We start from the raw sequence: 25845 nt of genomic DNA on the forward strand, positions 1-25845 counted from the left end.
CCTCAATGCTGGTAAAATGAATTCGAAACTCTTATACAGTGTTGAAACTCCATTAAAATATATTTGGGGTGATTAAACCATATATTATCGATTTCGTTTTTTGACAATCGTAAAACATCGATAGACGATACAATTGAAACGGTGGTCTTATCCGTCCCACCTCTAGAAGTCAGTCGCTTTCAGTCACAAAACTACGGTCGTTGCGATCGTTCGATGTTAAAAAGAAAACAGAAAGCTGCAGCTCGCCGGCAGAAATAACGCGACAAATTTGGTTTCTTGTAGAAAAACCTTTAAAATTGTGGTAAATTTGTTTTCATTCAAGTTTTGAAATATTTGGTTCGGCTTTCCTGAGTTGTTGATGTTTTTAACATTAATTCGAGAGTGTTAAATGTGTTTTCCAATGTAAAGAGCACCGGCTCAAACCGCCTTTTTCGGCCTCTTAGCGATGCGAAAATAGTTCGCGAAAACGCAGCAGGCGACGCGTCGTTTTGGCTCTTGAAAAGGGCATGAAAACTCGAAAACTGGGGCCAATAAAAGATACATACAGGAAAAATAAGCGAGTGCGCGAATCCGACTGCGTGTGCGCTGTGAATGTGTTTGTGCCTAGCCAAAAAACAAACAAATAAAACTAGTGTGAAGAATAATTTGCGCTGTTTAAACAATTAGCCGCAAAACAAACGCCGAAGTGAATTCCTGTATGTGTGTATCTGTACCTGTATTCGTATGCCTGGAATGCGCAGTCGCGCATGCGCAAATATTTGTGATTTGTTTTGAAAGGAGAGAAGGAGCGAAGGAGAAAGAGAGAGCCTTAAAGAGAGAGGGATCAGATTGGAATAAAAAACACATCTTCTGGCATTCGCAAAAGGTGAGTTTTCCTGTTAGATTGGCAATAGAAATTGCAGTTGCATTTGAACCGCCCACGTTTCTCCACACAGAAAAAATGTTAATTCCTAATCAAGGTTTTCTTGGCGTACAATAATGGAAATTTTACTCTAAGGCTGTGAAAACATTGTATTGTATATATTTTATTTTATAGTTTTCATAAGTTTGCTTATTATTTTGAGTGTTAACATTATAAAATCAATACTTTTTTACGTGCATAAAGCCCACGTCACTCCGTTGAAAATCCCTAGGCTCGGCCCACTCCAAATTAACTCATTGCCCCCTCTTTTTCCCTCCGATCCCAAAAATTGCTCTATTCCCTTCGGTACACCCACTTTGTCAGCGCTACGCCCACTTTGCCCATTTGTTCTTCTTTTGTCTCTGCGTTTCTTTGGCCAACCGAAGGCGGGTTTTCCCTCCACTTATCGCTCGGACACTACGGCTATAAAAGTCCGAGTAAAAATCAATTTTCCAAACAAGCAGGACAAAAACAAAGCGAGAGAGGTAGAAAGGTAGTATCGGACGACAATAACATCAATTTTGAGGCATTTATATGCGCCAATAAATTCAACAGTCGAGTGAGCGAGATGGGGAGAAGGGGCTATCGCATCCGAGGAAAGGAAAGCAACAAATAACAGCCAGAAAGATACACGACAACGCGCAACAATAAGACACAAGATCAAACAAAACCAGCAGCAAAACCGACGGAGCAGCATCCATGTTGTTGTTGTTGTTGGTGTAGCAGTTGCAGCAGCACCAGCAGTACCAGCAGCAACAACACAACAACAACAACGCAACAGGTAAAAGCAGCGACGCCAGCGTTTCGAAATGCCCGAGAGAGTGAAAGAGAGGCCGACCAACAACCTGTTACATCGCCTGCTGCCTGAAATATGTAAAGTCAATTTCGTGTATCGGATTATTAGTTAATCGACTTTTCTTCAAGCTTGGAAAACTCAACTAGGCTATCTTTAAAATAGAGGTACATTGCGATTGATTCCGCTAGCGATCTGGAAGGACATAGCACCTTGGCCATATTCAGATTCGATATGCTTCTGATAGATACGTCACATGTTTAAGTAGTGTCAAAACAACAACAACAAACAACAAGAGCAACATTAACCCATTAACGCTGGATTCTTCGTTCGGTCACAAAGTTATGTGCTTTTCCTTGGGTTAGACGAAAATGCGGGATGGAGAAATTAGGAAAGCAGAGCAGAAGCTGGAAATAATGAACTAGTTTACTTTGCTTGGTATTTTCAAGCCATTTTTCTAATTTCGATTTAAAACAAACTAAACAATATTTAGCTAGTAGAATGTTTTTTCAAAATGTACGCCAAGAAATGTTGTGTTTTTTGAAAATATTTACAAGAATTTTCTGACCCGGCTCGGAATCTTAATGGGTTACGATGAGAGCCCTCGGCCAACTGGGGCCAAGTCGTTGTACGCGGCGGAAAATAAAAGACAGCCAAGCTGAGTAAAAAATTTTTGTCAATGAAAGAAAACTTTCTTTTGGGCTTATCCACGCCAACATCGCCGCCGGCCCTCTCTCTTCTCTCTCTCTCTCTCTCACTCTTTCGATTTCTTTCCTCCTCGCTGAAGATTTTGTTTTCTGTGTCGCCTTGTTTTTTATACACATTTTGTGTTGTTTAATTGGGCGGTTTTTAAGATTTACGCGCGCCTGCCGCCATCTGCAGCATCGAATCTCTTTGGGCTGTGGACTTTTTTAAGACTTAGTATCGCCGCGGGCTCTTCATGGTCCATTAAGACAATTTAGGCTGGCTTCTCTTTTCGGGCACTCGGCGAGTGGGAGTGGCAGGGGCGGCATGGGAGTAACAGCTGCGTGGGAAGTTTTGTATGTTTGTCATCTTGGGGCTGCCAGTTTGATTGCCTCCAAGCCGAGTCAGCCAGTCAGCCAGCCATACAGCCATCCAGCCATCGAATGTCCAAGTTGCCGCAACAAGTGTCCCAGTTTGTGGCCCAGCTAGAAGCCAGCTACTCGTACTAGAACTAGTTTAAGCTTCCTGTACCGGCAGCCATCGCTGGAATCTCCTCCAAAGAGTCACATACTAACACACAGTTGCGGTAGGAATGCTGGAAGTGGATTTAATTTAAAAGCTTTAAGTCGAGTTCTGGGAATAAAAATGTATTAAAATAGTACTTACTGGTGCCTATTAATATTAGTTCAAACAACTACAAATAACTTTTTGTTTCTAATTCACTTATCAATATTGTTATTTCATTAATATGAGCGCATTAATAATATGTTGCTACTCTACTGACCGCAACTGTGGCTTGCTCACGCTTTTCCTTCGAGCTCAGTTATGTTGACTGTTGCTGCCGTTTCTACGACCGCCGCACCCTTCAGCTCCCCCAAACCAAGCCCCCTTTTGGCGAACCTACTCCCCTGTTATTAACCGTTTGGCCACATTTTCTCACACAGAGAGCGCAAAAATGCTTCGGAGGCCACTACGGCAATTGGCGCGCCTCTGGAAATGACAAACGGCCATGAGCATGTGGCTTCGGCCCACGAGGAAGCACAAGGGGGCGTCTCAAGTGGAGCTCCACTAAATTACTGAAATCTAAAAATATTCTAACCATTCACCGGGAAAATTGATTCAGAATAACTGTATCAGAATGCTTAAAAAAAAAAACAAGTCTCGGCTTGGGGATACTATAAATTCCAGAAATTGTCGAATCGGGACCGGTTGAAAGTTACGATACGTGATCTATATATCCGCATATCACGTTCCAGGCATGTAAATCATATAAGAAAGATAGTTACATTTTTTCTTCAAACGATGTAATAGTAACAGCGAAAAAGTAGTAGGTAGAACTAAGTACAAAATGCCTTTATTGGCCTTTAAATAGTACTGAAAATATTTATTGTGCTGTTTCAGTCTGATTTTCTGTTAACCGAAGACTTAATTGCTTACCAAACGTAATGGTAATAACGGTATAATGGGAAAAATGATCCTATTTGGCATAAATGTGCAAAGAATGTAAATGAGATCAGTCGATTGGAACTGACATTAGATCATCAAATGCTCGAATTGGAATTCAGTCTTTTCCGTTCGGTTTGAGGAGTGCTCCACTTCAGGTTCATTAGCCAAAGGCCTCCTTTACTTTCCATTCGCTCTGCTTCTGGCCAAAACTGGCCAACTGGCCGCCAACAACGTTCTCCTGTCGGCCCAAAACAGCCACACGTAACTGTAACTGATTTGACCTCCCATCACTTAGCTACCAAAAAACCTCCTCCAAAAGCGTCGTTTTTCTCTGCTGCTGCCGTTTTGGCATTGTGAATGGTTATGGTTATGGCGGGGATTGGGTGTCGGTGATCGGGGCTCGGGGACAGAAGATCGGGGGATAGACGGAACTGAGGGGCGACATTGGGTCTGTTTTGATGCTCGCTTGGCGGAGCTGTGTGACCTCGACAACAAATTTCTATTGCATGCAATTTGAGGAATATCGCATGCACAAATGAACATTAACACTTGGCGGACGCTCAAGAGATGGACAATAACAAAAAATACCAAAAACTTGTTTGTTCAACTGAAAGCAATGACAACAACAATATTGATAGATACAAACAATGAAGTCGAATTTTGCATACACTAGAACGGTGAATATTTATTAAGAAATCTTTATTAGATAACTTTGTCTTAAAAACATCTTAGATTAAATTGCGAACCGAAGGAAATTGGTGGAAATTATAGCCAGCATTTATATCACTTTTAATTGCTTCTTTCCTCACAAACTATCATAAAAATATCAATATGAAAAAATATAAGACTGTAATAAATTTGAAATGCTCGGACGTAGAACAGTTTTTTCGTATTATTTGCTTTTCGAAGTGTGAATGACCCTTTTATCATAGTTTAACCCACCACCCAACTTTTTAGGGTATCAAACATCAAAAACGGCAGCCAGGGAGCCGAGCAACGAGGAAAAGTGCGCCTAGAAATTAGAAAGTACGCGGCGGTCTGGAGGAGAGGCTGAATCTGAAGTTGAGGCCGAAACTGAGGCCAAGCTGAAGCTAAAGCTGGAGCTAAAGACGAGGCGGTGGGTATGTGAGTGTAACTCGATTTGTGACTGTCATAAATGGCGGAAATTGTGGGGCTCGAGACAAAGCGGGCTTGGGGACGGAGGCTTTCTGGCTAGCTTTCTGCTTTCTACTGCCGGTCTTCAGCTGCGGCTTTTTCCGACTCCAACTTCAGCTTTAAACTCCAGCTGCAGCTCCGTCTCCGTCACCGTTTTTCTTTCTTGCTTGACTATAATTTGTGCCATCAGCATTTTGTTGTCGTTATCGTTAGCAAAGCGAGAGACCAGAAGACGAAGACTTGGGCAGAAGACTGAAGCCAGAAGACAAGCGACGGCAATGAAGCGTACGTTTTGACATTTCTTCTGCTCCGCCGGCCTCTCTCTTTTGGCATGCTCTCCATAATTATCCGAGCGGAGAAGAACGCAGTGGAAGAACGCGCTGGTGCCACAATTTGGCCAGATTTTTATTAATTCCCACCTTGCGCTCCGCCCTCCCTTTATGACTTATTCAATTCGCCGCCGCAGAACGGCATCAAAGCTGCCCCAGCCCAATCGAAGGAGAACCGGAGAACCGGCTCAAGTTCGCCTCGATCTGCGTTTATTATTACACTTAATGTGACTTGATTTATAAACAAGAGCAGCGGCGAAACACAGCCTCCACCGATGGACGGACTGGTCACCTCCAGCCCCTCCTTCGCAGCTGTTGCGAAGACAAGCGATCGACATGCCTCAGTGGCCAAAAGGAACACTGGCCGAAATTCGATCTGAATTTGGATTTCCAATCCAAAGTAATACTTTAACATGATACCCCTTATCCCTTTCCCAGTACGGACAGCTGAAACTTTATAAATTTTTACTAACCAAATACAACTTTTTTTGTTAATATTAAAAAACTATTTATAATACTAGTATTTCCCTTGGTGTACTTCCAATATTGGTATTGGGTTACCCAGTCGCCCGTTCCCTGTCACATTCCCCCTTTCTCTCTTTTCATCCCCGCCGTGTAGGAACTGTCTTTTAATTAGTTCATAAATTTAGTGTGGAAAAGCTGCTACGCAATTTCTTCAGGTCTCGGACGTGTAACACTTCCCTTCCCACTTTCGCGGGGCCAACCCACTGAGTACGTTCCTTCCTGGGACCCGGGTCTTTTAATAAATCGTTCAATCCGGAAGTTTGTTGCGCTGGCAGACAAAAGAGGTGCTGCTCTAAGCGGCTTTTGTGTCCAAGAAAGGAAATAGAATTCCTACCTCGCCCCTTCCTTTCGGTTCAAAGAGATTCCCAGAGTCATTTTAATGGTTTCCGCTTTTTATGGCATTGCTCGGGCTTTATTATTGGTAAAAAATTAATAGAAATTTAATTGGATGGGCCTAGGGGCTAGCTGTTAGGGTCGAGGGGAAATTGGTTATTTGCTGTAGGCATTTAGGCATTTATTGCGTATGCGCGCCAGCTTTTGCCGCTGTCGCTAATTGTTATTGCCCTGGGTCCGCAGCCGCAGTCTGTTCTTTATGGTTTCTTCACGCTCTGATCTTTCCTCTGGACGTGTGTGGGAGTGGGGGAGGTTAAAGCGTGCTAATGCTTACATAATGCTTTGTTTTCGGGTTCTTTTATTGCGTCCCCCTACTCCCTCATGTCTTTTGTACGTGAGGTAGGCCTAGTTTGAGCAAGGGCGAGAAAGTCGAGGACACTTTAGGGCCGTCGTAAATTATTATTTCGGGTTCCGTAATCCCAGAAAACACAAAATGACGGATTCTCTTTCTAAGTTTGATCTAGTTCCTTCTTAGTTTAGTTTTATTGCCCTTTCGTGGCAGTGAAATGGAAGAGATGGGACCAGATAGCCTATTAATAAATATAAATCACCTTTTGACTGTGATTTACCTGATTTTACCTAATTTGATGACCTGTTTATGGATCTTTTGTATTAAATATTGATCAAACACACCTTCTGAAACCTTGTTTTAGTTTTTAGGTTCTTGATTGTTAGTTTTATGAATTATAATCGAAAGCCTTAATAAATTATCAAGACATTGAACCCAATTGAAATGAATTTTCAACTTTACAATAGTTCATCTTAAATCTTTCCATATTTTATGTATTGTTCCCTGAACAATCCGCCCACACTGGTGGTAACCTGTAATCTCCAAATATCACACCAAATAGAGCACGCGCTGTCCGTTCTTTAATTTGGAGCCAGCCGCCCACGTGAATTCAAAATATTCGGGGAGTGTGAATTGTAGGGAGTTTCTAATAAAGCTATACAAAACGAAAAATCGAAAGTAGCCGTCCGGATTTTGAAAAGAATTTCAGCAGCCGTGAGTTAATGAAATGCCCAAGACAACAAAAGAATTCAGGCATTAGCATACATGAATTTATTCTTCTTTATTAATTTTGTGGGCTTAAGATATGTGGAGAGAGGCATGATGGAACAGAAATTTGTACACCCAAGCGGAGATGAAGAAATGTTTAGTTTGAATGCTGATGAAGAATGGTTTTGAACCGCCTCCAGGCCGATGATAATTAAATATTTGTACATATGAACTTTACTGGGTTACGGGGCCAACAGAAATAGGAAAAAACGTATAAAAACGCTGAGATCTTGGCTTGGCTTGATCTTGGGTCTTTATCGTTTTTACTTTTGGCCAGAACACTGTTTACAAGTCGCCTCCATTCCACTCATTCGATGCTGACTTTAAGATTAATGTTTCTCCGTACCCCGACTCTTGGAAATTTGCATATTTTAACAATTTGCGGCTTGTTCTTCGTTAATGTGGATGTTGTAACTGCTTGCAGATCCCCCTCCGGTTTTTGGGAGGGCGTGGTAATGAGTTCTCGCCGAAAGATTCTCGTAATGCGATAAATTCGAAAGTTACCGAAACCATTTTGGGTTTCATTTGCTAGCTTAGTTTTTGTCTGTTTCTGTTAATTTACATGCATAAATAATTTGCACAAAAGTGTTTGCCGTTGGCTGGGAGTTTCGCGCATGAAATGGCCAAGTTTATGGCTATCGACGGGCGGTCGAAGGCCCGAAAACTCGGAGGCGCGGAGACGAGGAGACTCGTCTACCCGGCTGTCATAAAAATCAAATATGCGACGCAGACTTGACACAAATGATACCCATAAACCATAAGAACGTAAAGCCGAGAAATGGAAGTTGTATTCGACCGATTGAGGGATTGGCGAGAGCTATGGTTTCTCGATTTGTATTTGACCAGGGAGTGGCTTTGGTAGCTCTGGTGCCCATTCAGGTTCAGTTTGCGTAGCTTCGATTAGGCCTGACTTGAATAAAATATAGATAAGAGACCTCCGGAGTTCCAAGAGATCCATAAAACAATCTACATATTAATTCTGTTCAGTTGTTGTTTAGCTCAGCACATAATTAACCAGATTATGGGCTATTAGACCCCTGTTGATCGTGTTTGCAAGAAGCTGGAGGGTGAGTAGAGAAAGCAGGCAAAATTCTAGAAATTTATAGATCTTCGACCTTATAATCTACTATAAACCGTTTAATTCAATTATTTTTCTCCATTTTGTTGACTTTGTTGTAGCTTTGTCTAGATTCATCTACCAGATTCAAAATCTTAAAAATCTTTTTTGTTTTATTCACTTCTTAATATTGAATGACTCGTTTTATTTTACAACAAATATCAACTATTTTCAAGTTATTTTCCATAACTCTCATGCATTTCTCTTAAAAATCTCATTCCCCTTAATCCCTTCGCGTTCCTATTAACCAGCTGAAAATTATAATTCCCACAGCTGTTTATCAAGCTACTGCTCCAGTTTGGTGCTTTTCATTAGGAAAAGCCGCTGCATTTGTGATCAACCCAGCCCCTTGCTGCCTTCGTGTGTATTTCCGTCACCATTTTGACTTATCGCTTAACCTTCACTCACTCACTTCATATGTATATCTTCCCCTCAGGGCTTTTGTTTTCGAAGCTTTGTTTTTACTAGTTGGCTTTTTGCATTGTTAAGTCTGGGTGTCTGGCCTACTGTGCTACCCATGGCTCTTAAAGTTTGTAGCTTGAAGACAAAAAACATGTGGGTGGCCCCTCCACGAGCGATTGAAAATTGGAATCAAATCGTTTTTGATTTTGGTCTATAATCGTGGCGTATGCATTTCAAGCGTCTCAATTTCTATGGCCCTGGCTTGGGTTCTGTTCCAAGAATTCCAGAGCAGAGTGTCACGTGCAACATAATCGCCTTTCGATGGTTACAAATCTTCCCAAGCCAAGCCCGTTGATAAATGGAACTTCAGACTGAGAGGCCAGTTTGTGTCTTGAGTCTTTTGAATGGTGGTGTGTGGATCCTTTTGTGTTCGCGCTCATTCATTCATTCATCCATTCATTCACGAACATTTTCGCTCTTCCGCCAAAGTTTCTTATTTATTTTTTGTCCGACTTAAAGCCAACGCCAACGCCGACGCTGACGCTGACGTCGACAGCGACAGCGACAGCGACGCTTGTCGTTTGTCATTCGATCCGAGCAGCGAAGGCGTTTGATATTTATTCGGTTTTCCCCAGGTTTTTGTCGAGCAGCGTTTGAAAAACGATATACGGAGACGCGTTGTTACCTTGTACCACGCGCTTTCTGGTGCGTGCAATGCAAATCCGCATCCAATCCAAATCCAATGGAGCGTGCAGCCCCGATCGGGAGACTCTCTCTGTGTTTCCCATATTCTTATGTTTCCATGTGGGTGTGCAGGTTTGCTTGTCGCATTCGCCATGGATTGTGGGTGGCTAAGTAAAGTTGGCGGCGATCTGGCATGGAGGTGAGCTGGAAAAAACACATATATAGCCAGTTTGGAAAAACAAATAGTTGAAAAAGGGGCATTTCCTGCAATAAAATATAGTCAAGAATAAGAATTATATTTTCCTTATGAACTATCTTATTGGCTCTTCAAATTGTGAACTATAATTAACCGCACCTTTCTGTAAGTGGCTGGAATCATTGGTTGTTAATTCGGTGTGGTCGCCATTCCTGCTCTTGTCCCATTTCACTGCGATTCAGTACGAGCCGAACGAGAGCCTGTGCCTGTTCATTACTGATTTCATTGTATGGGCGCGCGGTCAGTTTTGGATTGTTGTTAAGTAAGTGTACTTAACCCACATGACTTGCGGTTTTCGCCTTTCTCGGTCTGGGCCAAGAGTCGGTTTCTGGCCGTGGCTGTCATCACTCAAAAAGGCCAAAAAGCTGTCATTGCCTGCGATCTGCGGCCACAGTGCGTATGCGTGCGCAAAGAGATTTCTTAACCTTGAGTGACTTTGAGCGTTTCTCAACCAGCCAGCCATCCAATCCATCCATCCAGCCATGTTTATTTATTTTTCCCCCTTCGGCTTTGCGTTTATTAACCAATTTTTTTCGCTGATTGTATTTTGGGTTTATTAAATTACGGCCTGCACGTGTGCGTGTTTGCGTACTTGACTCTACGCTCATTTCCTTAATTAAACACTTGTTTCACGGTCCGTTGACCAATCCCGCAAAGCGAATACGTCGATTCGAATAATATTTTCAAAATTAAAATGGCAGAGATTAGCAAAAAATTAAGTTGATGAAGCTCATTTGCAGAAATAACGATCGAAAAGCAAAAAATGATTACAACTCAAAGATTATGTAAAAACGATCAAAAGCAATTTTTATGGCTGGCAACAGCTTATCAAGTTCGCTCAGAAAACGCTTCATCATTACATTTAAAAAGCTTTATTGCAAAAAATAATGACACGATGTTGATTTATTGTGAGCTATGTTTCCGATTTGATAGTCTTTTGACCACTAATTTTATAAGTTTTAGAGACGGTTTGATGAATGGATTGCTTCCAAAATATAATAAGTTTGTTTCCAAGCTAAAATAAATGGCGTACTCATATTTCCTTCACATTAATAAATAGGAATCCACTTCCTTTGCATATCGTGCTTCAAGTTCTTGTTCTATTCACCTGTTCGCGTGTAACTTTCAGTTTAACCCTTCAAGATGTTTTCCATTAACCAGCCTTGTATCTGGCAGTTGCCATCTATAACAAATAAATTCATGGCTAGGCCCATTAAAAACTTATTATGCTCTTTGTGTGTGCCACTCTTGTTTTATTGTCCATTGTCCGGTTGGGATCTGGACTGGGGTTCCCAGTCTCTGGTCTTCCAGCCGGCGAAGCCACCCACTTAGTTGTGGGAAAAGTAATTTTCATAATTTTGCACTCCGACACCTTCACCTCCTCCTGTTCGAGAATCAGAAGCCACTGTAATACAAAGTCTCGGCTCGTTATGAATTCAGATTTCCATAGCTACTTGGGCTGGGAGCGGTGAGCTGTGAGTTGGAACCCCATATTAAAATGGCACTAATTATGGCAATTTGTTATTGGCCAAACCGAACTCGGGCCAACACCTATGCCATTTCTAAGCCATCAACAAAAAGCAGCCATTAGCTATTGGCCAGATCAAAAGTTTATTAGCGAAAGGAACATGTCTGTGGGGCGGGGGGTGTTACCACATCAAAAATATTGAAATTATAAAAGCAGAAATAAAATAAGAGTAAATACTTCGCGTTAAGTGCGTCGAACACACTCATCGCCGAAGGCCAAACACGCTCTTACACACGCATATTGAGATGTGTAAATTTATATTTATTTTTTATATAATTTACCCCTTTCCTCTTTGGCTGGGGCTTCAGGTACCAGGTGATGATTTGCTATTTGCTGGAAAGAGGACTCGTTTCGGTTCGCCAAGGGTTAAGGAGGGAAGTTGGAAAAGGTTAAGTCGCAGTATGTGTTCATGTGCTACAAATTGAAGGCCTTTTATGGGTGTACCCTTGCCATAGGGGTTTATTTGTGGGTCCAAGAAGCTGGGCTATAAATCAGCCGATTTTAGATCATGTTTTTGTTCCTGTAGAGTCACTGATAGTTGTAATTAAAGAATTTGTTGCCCTTTAATTAGGCAACATTTCGTTAAGAATATTAAATATGACTCATTTACCCATTTAAGTTAAATGTTTTCCATAGATAGAGTAGCCCAAGTTCTTCCAGCGGTTTACAACTTCAGTTTCACTCCTTCATCATTATTTGCTGCGAAGCTTTTCATTTGCTGCTTCCCCTCGTTTTCTCATGGTCCCAGCCGAAAAATGGAGATTCGCCGGCCGCGAATGGATCTGGGGGGCAGTTTAGGGTTAAGTATTGGCATTTCCGACTGGGAGACCGAGACTCGTCTTCATTGAAATCGAGCTCAGACTCACAATCGGACCGGGGACTGGATCCCAGTTTCAACTTGCACACGGCATGGCAATCAAAGCCAGTAAATCTACACCAAAAGCAACAATAGCCGGGGCACCAACAACAACGAGAGCAATATTTGTGCTCATTAAGCGTAACTGACACACGAAGTTTTTTTTTTTTGGGGGGGTTTCTTCATTTCGCAAGTCGCCAAAAACTACGCCAACGGGACTGAGTTTTTTCTGGTAGAGGCTGTGACTCAAGATCTGGCCCCCCTAGTCCCCACTCCATTCTTCCCTCTTGTTTCTTTCGAGAGAAGAGTTGCTGTTGCATTGTTTTTTATACCCTTATACAGGGTATATGCATTTTAGTCTACATCCTGCGTTGAATTGGAGAAATTCTAGAGCTCCGACCCCTTAAATCCTGAAGTCCTGAGAAATATATTAGATCTTTCATCTTTAACTTTCGGTTTTTTTGTGAAAAGGGTAGCTACATTTTCGGTCTTCTGAGATTTTTGTACCCTTTTTTCGCTTTGCATTTTCGTTTTGCTTTTGGCCAATTGCAGGCCCCCCAAACGGGCAGAGAGCGATTGCTATTATTTTGAGGTAATTCGATGATTTACAACTGTTGCCGTGTTTTGTAAGTTTTCTTTTCAGAATGCCACAGATCCCACTGGCCGACCAACCGATCTTTATGTGTGTGTTCAGGCCCCGAGTCTGGGTGCAACAATGAAGGGCCCAACCTCGACCAGGCCCTCGCCACATTCTTTTGTTATTTTCGCAATTTTTCCCCAGTCTCTTATTGTGTTTTTAAGCTTTCTGGTTGGTTTCTGCTGTTACTCCTGCCTAACCCAAAGATCTGAATGAGTTTTGTGTATTCGGGGAAGTGGTCGCCCTTTGTAAATTCTTTCGCGGGCATCTTACATTTCACACCTGTTGTCATTTCTCTCACCCTGATGTGCTGTTTATGGTCAAAAAGGGGAGTCCTCGGACAGTTGGCTGCCAAGTTGACAGCGTAAATAGCTCAAAAAGGGGAAGTCCCTAAGATCTATGGCATATGTCGGCTGTAAATGATATGCAGATGTTCGCTTGGCTGAATTTAAATAAAATTGATTACTTACCGCTTATACTGGGCTCATAATACCTTTAGAGGTTTATAACGACTTCAAGGGCAAACTTTAAAGGGTCTATAAAGGCCGATTTCTCTCATTTTCGCTGTGCATCATTTTAAACTCCTACAGCTTTTCTTAGTTTACAACCTTCTTCTAGCTAATCATTAAACTTGATAATTTTAAGTACTTAATTCTTAGTACCTACATCATAAACGATTACTAGAAGATAAATGACCTCATGTGCATTACTAACACAGCCATGTTGTCATTATGATCAGCCAAAAGTTAGAGCCTTTAAAAATTGTACAAAAAAGTTATTAAAATAGTTTTTTTTTGAAATGTAATCCTATTCAGTCAAAAGACAAATTTTGGTAAGTTGTACTGATGCAACACTAATCTAGTCATTACAAGAAATTGCCCTTTTAAATTACCATAATCATGACAAGCTCTGAACTTTGCAACATTTCAATTTCCCTGCCCCAGAGAGCTGCCACCCATCAAAGCATGAACAATTTCACTTTCCAGATACAAATGTGGTGATATGCGATTCAGTGCATCGGTCCGGGCTTTCGGTTTCCAAACCAGAAGCGGAAGCCTCCGTTTAGTCGACGCACATCTGGTGATTAGACGCTTCAGCGCCAACCCATCCAATCCCAACCAGAAAGCAAAGACCAACGACACATTCCCTTAGCCACACAGGGAAAAATAGTCTGACTTGAATCTAAAATGTACTGACTATTTAGGAATAAAAGAAAAAATCTTTTTAATATTTTCTAAAAGTATAACCTTTAAAGGGCTTTGATGAAAAATGTACCTATCGTAAAAGATTTTAATTTCCCAAAAATCTGTAAGAAAGCCCCTTTTTTCTCCATGTACTGGCGACATTTTGGCGACGCTTCGCTGAATTTTGTTGAGCACTCCGTGGCGAGGACGTGTGCGCCCGCCTCGTGTGCCATGTCATGGCTCCAGTGGTGCGATAAATGCTCATTTCACTTTCTATCAGCGTCTCGCGGCAGTCTAATGGAGGTTTAATTATGCTGCGCTGGCGGCGTGCCCTCGCCTGTCGCATAAATTACACCGAGCAATGCCTTGATTTATTGTTTGCCTATAGCTTTTTTTCCACTTAAGATTTTCGCTAATGCCTTGCCCATTTTTTGTGTTATCTTGCAGTGACTTGACAATATGACTCCGAGGTCGTAGACTCCGGAAAATCAAGGAGAGAGGGCAGAAGAGGCAGAGAAACACCGAAACGACACAAGGCACACAAGGAACCAACACGAAAATGTCCGGCAATCAACAACAGCAGCAGCAGCAACTACAACAACAGCAACAGCAGAAGTCATTAACTAACAACACGGCGGCAGCAACCACAAACGGAGCAACCACTTTGGGCCATAATTTGATAAAAATAAATAGCGTTGACAAAATAATAGGCAAAACTCAGGCAGCGACGCAGGCAATTAACAAACTACAGCAGCAGCAACAACAACAACAACAACAACAACAACAACAACAACAACAGCAACATCATCAACAAATCCACCAGCGCCGCTCTTTGTTACCTTCAACAGGAGGAGCAGTCGCAGCAACAACAGCAACAGCAAATCCCCACCAGCAACACTCATCGCAGCAGCAAAGCGGAACGCCAGCGCCAGCGGCTCAGTCGCCAGCCCAAAAGCAGCAGCAGCAGCAGCAACAATCACATCAATTGCAGACGGTGGCCACGATACACCAGCCGCACTCCACGCAGCAGCAGGCATTGACTTCCCGCCTGCCCATCCAGCAGCAATCCACTAAAGAATTGCCCAATCTAGCTGCCCAGCAGCCGGCACAGCAACGTCGCAGCTTCCACTACCAGTTGCAACATCAGCAGCAATCTCTGCGCAGCCCTCAGCTAAAAGCACCGGCACCCGCCCACTCAATTCCTCCGAGATACCAGCCGCCCCCTCAGCCGGCCACCGGGATCCTCAAGCCACACTTGCCCCTTAAGTATCCACCGGATATCCCCCAGCTATCCAGCATCTACATTCCCGACTCCATCAAGCAGCAGCAGCAACAGCAGCAGTCGCGATATCTGACACACCAGCCGGGAGCGAAGGATATGCTGAAGTTTGTGCGCAAGCCGGACCAGGAACATCCATCGCCCAATGCCTCGGTCACGTCCAGCGGCACTGGAATACCTACGGCCAATGGCGGTGCTCGCCTAACCGCCGAGCAAAACCGCCAGCTGCAGTCTCTGGTCAATGAACTGCGTGCTCTGAAGGAGCAAAATCAGCGCCTGCTCGACGACAACCAGGAGTTGCGAGATCTTTGTTGCTTCCTTGACGACGACCGGCAGAAAGGTCGCAAACTGGCCAGGGAATGGCAGAGGTTTGGGCGCTATACCGCTAGCGTTATGCGTCAGGAAGTGGCCGCATACCAGGTAGGTCAACCGTCAAAGTTAACTTCAAACTGAAATACTAATGCCTTGATTTCCTATCACAGAATAAACTACGTCAGCTGGATGATAAGCAGCAGGAGCTAATCACTGACAATCTGGAATTAAAAGAGCTCTGCTTGTACTTGGACGAAGAGCGTGCCCATGTGGCTGCCAACGCGCTCTGCGCTGGATGCGGAGCCGCCACCAGGAATGCCTTGCGAGATGATGGGGATGGATCCAGCTCCAGCACGAACGCAGATGAGACTATTACCGCGTTGAGAAACTATGCAGAGCAGCGGCAGATACCCCAGGTGAGCAAATAGGAATATAATTCTTAAAAACCTTTATTTATTGGGACTTGAATTTATTTTGAATCAGGATCTACGTCATGCACACACGCTGAACGACCAGACGCTTCAGTATGTGCGTTCTCTGGAGCGTCGCATCCAGCAGCTGGAGGAGGAGCGCACCACGCCCACAGCTCACCTGCAGCAGCCGACGACGCCCACGCCGCAAGCAACGCCCACGCCAATGACCACATCCGCAGGTACACCAGCCAAATCAGCACCATCACCCCACCAGCATCATCAGCAGCAGACCCATCAGCAGCAACAGGACATCGTAGCAGCTGCAGCGGCAGCAGCGGCGGCTATTCAACTGCCGGAGCCGATAGCCGGACGCCCGGAGGCGGTAGTCCGTGCCCTTCAGGTGCTGGAGGTGCGTGAGCAACTGGAGCGCGATCGTTTGGGAAATCTTGCTGGAAGCGCACTCGATCAGATGGACGACGGAGAGAAGGCGCTGGTGCGCGAGATGTGCAACGTAGTCTGGCGCAAACTGGAAGGCAGTCCACATGGACCGGCAGCCCTTGAACCGCTTTAAGCTGACAAGAGAACCAGAAGCGGATGCAACGTAAACCGGGCTAACACCTAGACTGTAAGGTTTAAAGCTAACTTATGCCGTAATATTTAACACTAAACATTGTACAAAGTTCAAACCACAATTAAGTTTAAGCTATCGCTAAAGGCGAAAGAATACTCAAAAAATATTTGGGATATTCCAGCAACTGATTCGCAATGAAGATCAATAAACTGTCAATCTGGAAATAGATTAGCTTTTACCTCTAACACAGTAAATATTTAACTTTTATATCATATTTTATGTTCTTGTTATCATATTTTACATATTTTTAGAAGCTACTTTTATGTATCGCTTGCTTATTTATATTGTAAGATTTAGGTTCAAAATCCAGCTTTAACAGGCCTTAAAGCTGGACTGTTTGGACGCGAATCAGTATCACCTGCTCAACCCCATGACTCCACAGAATCAAATAATCAACTCATTGTTGTTTATTTTCGATTTTGAACTTTCTTGGGATCACTCTTTTTAATTAGTTTGTAACTTTGCTGATCAGTTGATGGAGTATACTCATAATTATTTTTTTTACCTATTATAAACTTTGACTGTTATTTTTGAATGCCAAGAAGAAAACTACTATCATGAAAAATTTGCTAACTCGAAATACAATGCAACAAATATTTCCATATTTATTAATGGACTTTTGATTTTCAAAGTGCTTTAATTGGGATGTTTAAGAGCCAAAAATAGGACGCCGATTCACTGTTACAATCGTTGAAGAAGTATCTCAGTTCTGTAATAAATCTAAGAGCATTACACGCTTTCTACGCTTTGCTGGACCTTACATTATCGTATTCTCGCTTACATGAGTACAAATGTATGTACGTGGTTTTCGGTTCGAGACAAACGTGAATTACCGCAGAGCTGTTTAACCTGATTCTTCTTGGCCAATTTGCCCATATCGTATTCATTGAGAAAGATCGGATCGGACAGGATGATGCGGCAAGAAACTGCACGAAATGCAAGCCAACCCACTTTTGGCCGTTCTGGTTTTCCCGCTTTGGCTGCTCTTTGGCTAATTCATGCATTATCCGCGGTTTCGGTCTCGCCTCGCAGATCCAAGGTGCGAACATGTGAGTTTTAACTTCACTGTCATTAAATATGCAACCTTTCATTGTTTTCCCTTTTCTGTATTCCGTTGGTGCGGATTGGCTTAAACGGATAAGAATCAGTTGAAAGGCGTGTGAAAAGAGATGTGGTAGGAAGGAATCTGGGCTACAAATAATGAAGAACACTGAAGCCGGATTAATACATTTTAAAAAGTATCAAAAACGTGATCGTAATAAAAAATGTGTATTATGGGTTAAGACACTTCCGGTCTTATAAATGACCCAATTTTACAAGCTCTGCCTATGTAGTTCATGGTTCATTGGGTTTTCCGAATGCCACATACCTGCATCTGGCTCCTTGTGCTCCCCCATTAGAGTCTTGTGAACTCCGCTCTTAATACTTGACACACTTCCGAGTCGTCCAATAGAAATGGAACATGAGACCACCGAAAATAGCAAATAAGCGTAAATTTTAGAAGAGAAACCGCAGAGAAAAGCAGTTTTAGACAACTGCAGAGTCACCAGCCAGAAGATCCAGCAGCATCCGCGCATCTCGGAAGATCACTTATCATTCGACTTCGCAGCGAATCGGACGCGCGAATACAAATAATCGGAGTGTGCTAAAAGTAGAAGGAGTTGCAGCTGAACACATGGCATGGCCGTCGATATGGACATGGATACCATAAAAATGCTGTCGACAAGCCAAGAAGAAGCCAACCAGTCCGACTCCAACTGGAAGTCCAATTGCAAGCAAGGCGCGATATTACGAGGCAGAAAATACAGCAGATTCAATCAGAAGAGCAGTGCCAGAAAAAAGAAAGTTATTGGAGCCGGTTGTGGCCACCTGTTACCGTTCCTCGCCGCTGCAGTTTGCATGCTGATCTTTCAGCTGAGGTTGTCTCCTTTAGTCAGCTCCTTGTCGCCGGCCAACGAGACCGCCTGGCCACCCATGCGGCATTACGATATCTGGGACGACGACTTGGGCGAGCCGGGCGATGAGTTTTTGGCAGAGGAGCCTGACTTCAAGCTTCAAACCGGAATACAAGAGGAACTGGACTTGGAGATGGAACAACAGGACATCTCTGATCGGAGTTCCAACCAGACAACTAGCAGGCAGGGAAAGGGTAAGCTAAAATGAACTAAAAGTTTTAAAAACTAATATTTCAGTTTAAGCGAATTAAAAGATTTAAAAATTAATAAATAAACATAATTACAATTTAATTAAGAAAAGGCTCTTCTCATTGCTCTATAATAATTAAATATTATTTATAATGATAGGAGTTAAAAATATATTAGTAGTGTCTTAATAAGTTATTTATCGTTAAAATATTCGACATACAATATATATATTCCTTTTTTCAGTGATTCACCTATTCCCGGTTCCCGTTGATGGTGACTGCATGTCGAGCGATGGTCGGCGGATCGGCAACTGCCTAAATGCCTACGAGTGCCGCCAGAAGGACGGACAGGCGAAGGGAGAGTGTGCCATGGGATTCGGTGTGTGCTGCGTATTCTTGGCCAGCTGCAATACGACGATAACCAACAACATCACCTACATTGTATCACCGGGATTCCCCAGTTTTATGCCCAGCAATTTCAGTGGATGCAGTTTGCGTGTAAAGATGATGAGCGATGACATCAGCCAGGTCCGGATCGACTTCCATCACTTTACATTGGGTCAGCCGAATAGAAGGACTGGCGTGTGCGAAGGGGACGCGTTTAGCATAGGCGGAGGACCAGGTGGAACATTCTCTCTTTGTGGGCAGAACAGTGGTCAGCATTGTAAGTGTATATATATGCTTCTTAAAGTTTTCCCTAAAGTCCCAAATATTCAGTGTACTACGACGTGGGGGCCAGAGCATCGCCAAGGCAATCTACTTTGTACGGAAGTTTACGTCCCGTGGATGCAAGTAATAGCACCAGCAACTCCACAACAACGGGCGATCGCTTCATTGACATCAATCTTAATCTATCTAGTCGGGTCCTACCTCTTCGTATCTGGGAGATGAGTGTGGTCCAAATCCCATTTAATCAACGAGCTCCGGCGGGTTGTCTTCAATATCATACCGGAGTTGAAGGCATTATGCAGACCTTTAATTTCGCCGAAAATGGACGACATTTAGCAAATCAGAATTATCGCATTTGTGTACGACAGGAGGTGGACATGTGCTCTATTATGTACCAACCATGCGATGAGCAATCCTTCCGAATTGGCGGTGGCGGACGAATGGCAACCCGTGGAGGTGAAAGCGTTGAAGGATCATCGACAGTTTCTAGTTCCGCTGTAGCCCAGTCGGATATTGCGGGTGCAACAGCCACAGCTGGGAGTGCACAAATGACCACCTCAGCTCCAACTTCTACTTCTACCCTTATGCAGATGCTGGCCAACATGGCAAACTCGACCACGGCAACGTTAATGACGATGATGACCGGAAATTCCACCGCAGCTGTTAGTACTGCATCATCTCCTAGTAGCAGCACGGCAGCCATGACGACCACATCAACCACTCAAACACCGCTCCGTTCCAGTACAGAGGCTTCAACCACCACGGAAGCACCTTCACCTTCGCCAGCCAACGACGATGTAGAGGGTTCGGGTGGCGAGGACGGAGAGGCTGGCGATGATGACGATGACGGGTTCCTATTCTTCAGGAGTCGACCCACCACAGAGGAACCGGGCGTATCCAGACGTCCACGTCCAAGTGGAGGCTTCGACATAATGGGTATCATTCGCAATGCTCTCGACTTGCCGCTTAAGTGGAGACGTCGCCAGGCTCGTCAGTTCTTCAGCACCTGCTCGGATAGAATTACAATGCCGTGCATCATAGAGGATTTCATAGGAACTGGACTGGGCCCTCTTCCCGGATGCGAACCAATACACTGTGGAGCCCAGTTCTGCTCCTCGGGTGTATGGCCATGTCGCATTGAAAGCACTGTTACTCCGTTTTATATAGGTGTTCACTTTGGCAATGGCATGGGCGCTGGAAAGGCGAATGCAGAAGATAATGTGGGAGCCTGCCTACGCTATTCCCAGGTTCAGTGCATGTAAGGATTAGCAAGTTAACCAAAGTACATTTAGTTTTAGAGAACTGAGAGCGTACCATAAGTTATTAATTTGCTTCGAACTAATTATTACCATTTAGCTTATTTGTTCTATTAATTAAATATAGTACACATACTGACTATTACAGTTCTATTACCATTTTTGTATTTGAATAATATTCCTTGCTTAAATAGTAAATATGTACATGACGGCGAATTGGACATTTGACTTAAACACAGTGGGAGTAATAACCTTACCTATACAGCACCTACTTTTGTTCATTTTGATCGTTGCAATTTTTTTAATAATATAAGTTTGTGCTAATGTGTATATTGTGTAATTCGGACAAAATGCGAACCCCAATCATAAATAAGTGAATTCTCATTCCTTGGTTTACTTTAGCTGTGTGTGCGTTTGATTACGCTAATATAGTTTGAAATGCGGGACGCAAACAAAGTGCAATGCCAGCGAACAGAGCCGCACTGTACTGGGTGATGACTCTTTGGCTTGCAGCGATAAGCATTTTTTTACAAAAGCATGAATTAATCAACTCAAGCCTTCAATGAGATAATACTAAAAATATTCACCCGCCGCCTTAAAGGACCGCGGGCAGTTTTGTTCGGCATATATGGCGTAGGCGCTCTTTAAGCCTTTTTTGATAGGCAGTGTGCTGGAGTGCTTGTTCCACACATGCACCACATACGAATCCTTGCAGCTGGCCAGTGTGCTCTCTAACTTTTCAGGGTCAAAAAAGTCACGCCACTTCTTCCATGGCACGGCGTAAAATGCGCCCCGCCCGAATACTTTAAAACCCATACAGCGCTTTGGATCCTCCTGCATCAGAGTAATGTCTTTGGTACCACATATTTTTTGGGCCACCCGAGTTATCACCCCTGGCCCGTTGTTGCCCCAGTCTTGTCCGTTAAAGTTGTGTTGAAAGTCGCGCAGACAAGACGAGGCTATCTCGTGGCCAAAGCCGGTGGCTGCCAAGCTCATTACTCCAGCGGCCAAGTGAGTATTGGACTCAGCACCCGTGTAATTGGGCGGCACCTTCTCCATATTGCGCAGCACCACCACATCCATATCCAGATAAAGGCCCCCATACCGATAGAGAGTGAGATAGCGCAGGAAGTCCGATATGTGCGAGAACAAGTACCTGGAAATAGTGTGATGAATAATAATCAAAGAAGTCCTGTGCTAGCTTACCTTGAGCTGGACAAACGGCCATCTTGAAGCCACTCCTCCATGGGCGTGCCGGCAGCGTAGCTCCCGAGACTCAGACGTCGCAAATGCACATTACTGTAGCTAAGAATGGCCTCCACCAAAGATTGAGGTTGGCTGTTATTGCGACCGGCAGCGGAGATTCGATAGGTGGGGCCAGCGAAAAGGACAAACACTTGGAAATTCGGATTATGCAATGCTGCAGACTCAATTGCGCAGGCCTGGCGGGAGGTGACCCTTAGCGCCTCTAGCTCCTTATTCGTGGACAGGTGGCAACTGGTCTCGTGAAAGAAGATGCTCCTTCCGGGTACGGGCTTTGGGTCTGCGAGCAATACGTCCTCCAATAAGCTCGTATCCGCATCTGCGTCTACCACCTGCTGTGTTACCATTTTTTGGCCTTCCATGAAGCACAAATAGTAATCATTATCCCATGAGTATATGTACACAAGGCCCCCAACAAGCACCAGGATGAGGACGCCGAAAAGAATGCGCAGTCTTCCATTGTGAAGAAAGCGGGCGGCCAAAATGGGCAGCCGCAGAAGCATGACTGGAGCTTAAACTACGCACATATAAGAGATTGAAAGTAACTCATTTATAACTTTGATAACAATTCATCGCTGACAACGCTTTTATGAAGCCCGATGATAGGCAAATTAAAATAAATTGAAGGCAAAAAGCCGATCACAGATAAACAAGATATCGGTGTAATACCGGACGAGAGATTTTAATCGATAACTTATCGGGGTGGGCAGTTCCACTGTATTATCGTCATCTCTTACACTGGCGTGGAAAGCGGCATTTGCTTTGGAAATTTTACAATTTTTTTTCAATAACCAAACAATACGTTAATTGGCCGGCGCAGCGCGCAAAGATCGGTAGAAGCCCGTTACAACCATTATCCATATAGCAAAATAGTGAAATGAATGTTCCTCCTAGCGTTGGCAATGGAGGAGCCCCACCGGGAAGGGGTATGGGCTATACGCCGCCTAGTGCAATTGTGCCGCAATTTCCGCCGCCTGGATTCGCGGCACCACCCCCTCCAGAGATTGCCGCCGCCTTTGGCGTGATGGCCACTAGCACGGAATGGACGGAGCACAAGGCGCCGGATGGAAGGCCATACTACTACAACCAGAACACCAAACAGAGTTCGTGGGAAAAGCCAGAGGCCCTGATGACGCCCGCCGAGTTGCTGCACAACCAGTGCCCCTGGAAGGAATACCGCTCGGACACTGGTAAGGTGTACTACCACAACGTGGCCAGTAAAGAGACCTGCTGGGAGCCGCCGCCGGAGTACGTGGATATGAAAGCCAAGGCAAAGGCTGAGGAGTGAGTAAATTGCTAGTATTTCACTTTGCACCACTTACTAGTATCACATTTCGTTAACCAGAGCTGCTGCTGCAGCCAAGGCCGTCGCCGCCATGACCTCATCCAGCTTAGCGGGCATGGTGCCCCATGCTGCTCTGGCCAACATCCTGCCCGCCGCACTTCCTGCTGCCCCCAGGATTCCTACCCCTGAAATTCATTCGCCTCTAACGCCGAGCAGCAACGAGAACTCTTCCTCCGCAATGGACCAAGCTATGGCAGCCACCTTGGCGTCCATAGAGGTGCCTCAACAGAATGGTAAACAAAACACGCTTAACGTTTAATTTCTCCCACCCATATTACCTGCATTCCCTTTTAGCTAAGAAGGATGATAAGCCAGATAGCACTGTGGTATTTAAGGACAAACGCGAGGCCATCGAGTCATTCAAGGAGCTACTGCGAGACCGGAATGTGCCCTCGAACGCCAACTGGGATCAGTGTGTGAAGATCATCTCCAAGGATCCACGATACGCGGCCTTCAAGAATCTAAATGAGCGAAAGCAAACTTTTAATGCCTACAAGACACAAAAGATCAAAGATGAGCGAGAGGAGTCGCGCCTAAAGGCCAAAAAGGCTAAAGAGGACCTGGAGCAGTTCCTCATGTCAAGCGACAAGATGAACTCGCAGATGAAGTATTTCCGATGTGAAGAGGTATTTGCCGGAACCCGGACTTGGACAGTGGTTCCGGAACCGGATCGCCGAGACATTTACGAGGACTGTATTTTTAACTTAGCCAAGCGTGAGAAGGAAGAGGCGCGGTTGTTAAAGAAGCGCAACATGAAAGTTTTGGGCGAACTGCTGGAGTCAATGACTTCGATCAACCATGCCACCACTTGGTCCGAGGCTCAGGTAATGCTGCTGGACAACGCTGCATTTAAAAACGATGTTACTCTGTTGGGAATGGACAAGGAGGATGCCCTTATCGTCTTCGAGGAACACATTCGTACCCTGGAGAAGGAGGAGGACGAGGAACGCGAGCGGGAAAAGAAGCGAATGAAGCGGCAGCAACGCAAAAACAGGGACTCCTTTCTTGCGCTCCTTGATTCTCTGCACGAAGAGGGAAAACTCACCTCAATGTCGCTTTGGGTTGAGCTGTATCCTATCATATCCGCAGATTTGAGATTCTCAGCCATGCTTGGCCAGAACGGGTCTACTCCTCTAGATCTCTTTAAGTTCTATGTGGAAAACTTAAAAGCCCGCTTCCATGACGAAAAAAAAATAATACGGGAGATCCTCAAGGAAAAAGTATTTGTTGTTCAGGCAAAAACGTCCTTCGAGGACTTTGCTACAGTTGTGTGTGAGGATAAGCGATCGGCCAGCCTTGATGCGGGCAATGTGAAGCTCACCTACAACTCCTTGCTGGAAAAGGTATTTATTGAGGGAAACAAATTGTTATTCTCTTTCAAATTTAAATAAAATTTTTATTTCCAGGCAGAGGCCATAGAAAAGGAGCGTATGAAGGAGGAAGTGCGCCGTTTAAGGAAATTGGAAAATGAAATCAAGAACGAGTGGCTGGAGACCAACGTTTCAGTGGCCGAACCATATGAGAGTGCTAAGAAGCTAGTCGAGCACTTAGAAGCATTTGCATTGTACGAAAAGGAAATCGGCGTGGAAAAGATTTGGGAGGACTTTATTAAGGAAAGCGAAGATGCATGCAGTCATCATCACTCTCGGTCACGGAAATCGAAGAAAAATAAGAAGCACAAAAAACGAATTCGGTCCACGTCGAGATCGGACATCGAGAACGAGCAGGTTGAAATAGAGAAATCCAAGCGCAGGCGCTCCAAGTCACGATCGGTAAGTAAGTTAAGTTGTTCATTAAAATTGTAGAAGTAATTTTACTTCCATGCAGCATTCTCTGAGCTCAATCGGTAGTATCGAGAGCGAAAAACTACTAAAGAAGAAAAAGAAGCGCAAGAACAAACTCCGTGGCGTACGTAACAAGCACCTAATACTAGAAACTCAACAGATCTAACACAGCTTATATTTCAGTCTTCCTGCGAATCGGAAATACCAGGCAATCAGTCCCCGGGCACCCAAGCACTCCTGCAGAACGATTCCAACTCACATTCACCGGCCAAGAAAAAGAAAAAGGAGAAGCGAGCCAAGAAGGACAAAGAGGGCAAGCGCCACAACCGGCACAACCGATCCGGCACTCCTCTTAGCCCTACTCAGTCCATAGAGTCGGCAGGATCTCGAAATGAGGAACTGACGTTAAGTGATGGGGAGCTCGAGTCAAAACGAGCCGCTCTGCTGGCTCAACTAAGCGAGCAGCTAGATGAGTGACCAGGGGACGGCCGCTGATCCTAAGTCAACATAGACAGCGTGTGGCACACTTTAGCTACAGATAATTGCGGGTCAGGAGAAGCAGCTAATCTTGGACTCAGTTGCTGGACAAGTTCTCCCCAGTCCTTGCCCCCATTGCACTCCGCTTTGTTTGTTAAAGGCATTCTGGAACCAGCAAAATCCACACAGCAAACCCCTAATGTAATTTCTTAGTCGCAATAAGTTTCAATGTATAAATGAGAATTAAAACTAACAAGTCAAATTTAAGTTATTACGCAAATGATTGTATCAAAATAAACGAAAATTATCGTAATTCAGGAATTGTT

General features: G+C 44.2%; 4 protein-coding genes across 4 annotated transcripts; 3 read left to right on the forward strand and 1 right to left on the reverse strand.

Moving 5' to 3' along the window:
• Positions 1–187: 187 nt before the first annotated feature.
• Positions 188–17186, forward strand: LOC108111140 (putative mediator of RNA polymerase II transcription subunit 12). The gene is made up of 4 exons (XM_017220507.2): positions 188–865; positions 14395–15646; positions 15709–15954; positions 16022–17186. The coding sequence occupies exons 2-4, from the start codon at positions 14507–14509 to the stop codon at positions 16520–16522; spliced, it is 1887 nt and encodes a 628-aa protein (XP_017075996.2). The 5' UTR covers positions 188–865; positions 14395–14506; the 3' UTR covers positions 16523–17186.
• A 1014-nt stretch (positions 17187–18200) lies between these two features.
• On the forward strand, positions 18201–20741 carry LOC108111147. Its single transcript, XM_017220515.2, has 3 exons — positions 18201–18731; positions 18970–19389; positions 19443–20741. The coding sequence occupies exons 1-3, from the start codon at positions 18263–18265 to the stop codon at positions 20654–20656; spliced, it is 2103 nt and encodes a 700-aa protein (XP_017076004.2). The 5' UTR covers positions 18201–18262; the 3' UTR covers positions 20657–20741.
• A 51-nt stretch (positions 20742–20792) lies between these two features.
• Positions 20793–22558, reverse strand: LOC108111148 (lactosylceramide 4-alpha-galactosyltransferase). The gene is made up of 2 exons (XM_017220516.2): positions 21857–22558; positions 20793–21806 (listed from the first exon to the last, which is right to left on the reverse strand). Exons 1-2 carry the CDS (start codon positions 22414–22416, stop codon positions 21224–21226), a joined length of 1143 nt encoding a protein of 380 aa, XP_017076005.2. The 5' UTR covers positions 22417–22558; the 3' UTR covers positions 20793–21223.
• An 86-nt stretch (positions 22559–22644) lies between these two features.
• On the forward strand, positions 22645–25832 carry LOC108110965 (pre-mRNA-processing factor 40 homolog A). The gene is made up of 6 exons (XM_017220264.2): positions 22645–23197; positions 23259–23491; positions 23553–24601; positions 24665–25030; positions 25086–25166; positions 25226–25832. The coding sequence occupies exons 1-6, from the start codon at positions 22791–22793 to the stop codon at positions 25517–25519; spliced, it is 2430 nt and encodes an 809-aa protein (XP_017075753.1). The 5' UTR covers positions 22645–22790; the 3' UTR covers positions 25520–25832.
• The last annotated feature ends 13 nt before the right edge of the window (positions 25833–25845 follow it).

The sequence above is a fragment of the Drosophila eugracilis genome, unplaced genomic scaffold, assembly GCF_018153835.1.
Source record: "Drosophila eugracilis isolate 14026-0451.02 unplaced genomic scaffold, ASM1815383v1 contig_2152, whole genome shotgun sequence".
Classification (NCBI taxonomy): Eukaryota; Metazoa; Arthropoda; class Insecta; order Diptera; family Drosophilidae; genus Drosophila; species Drosophila eugracilis.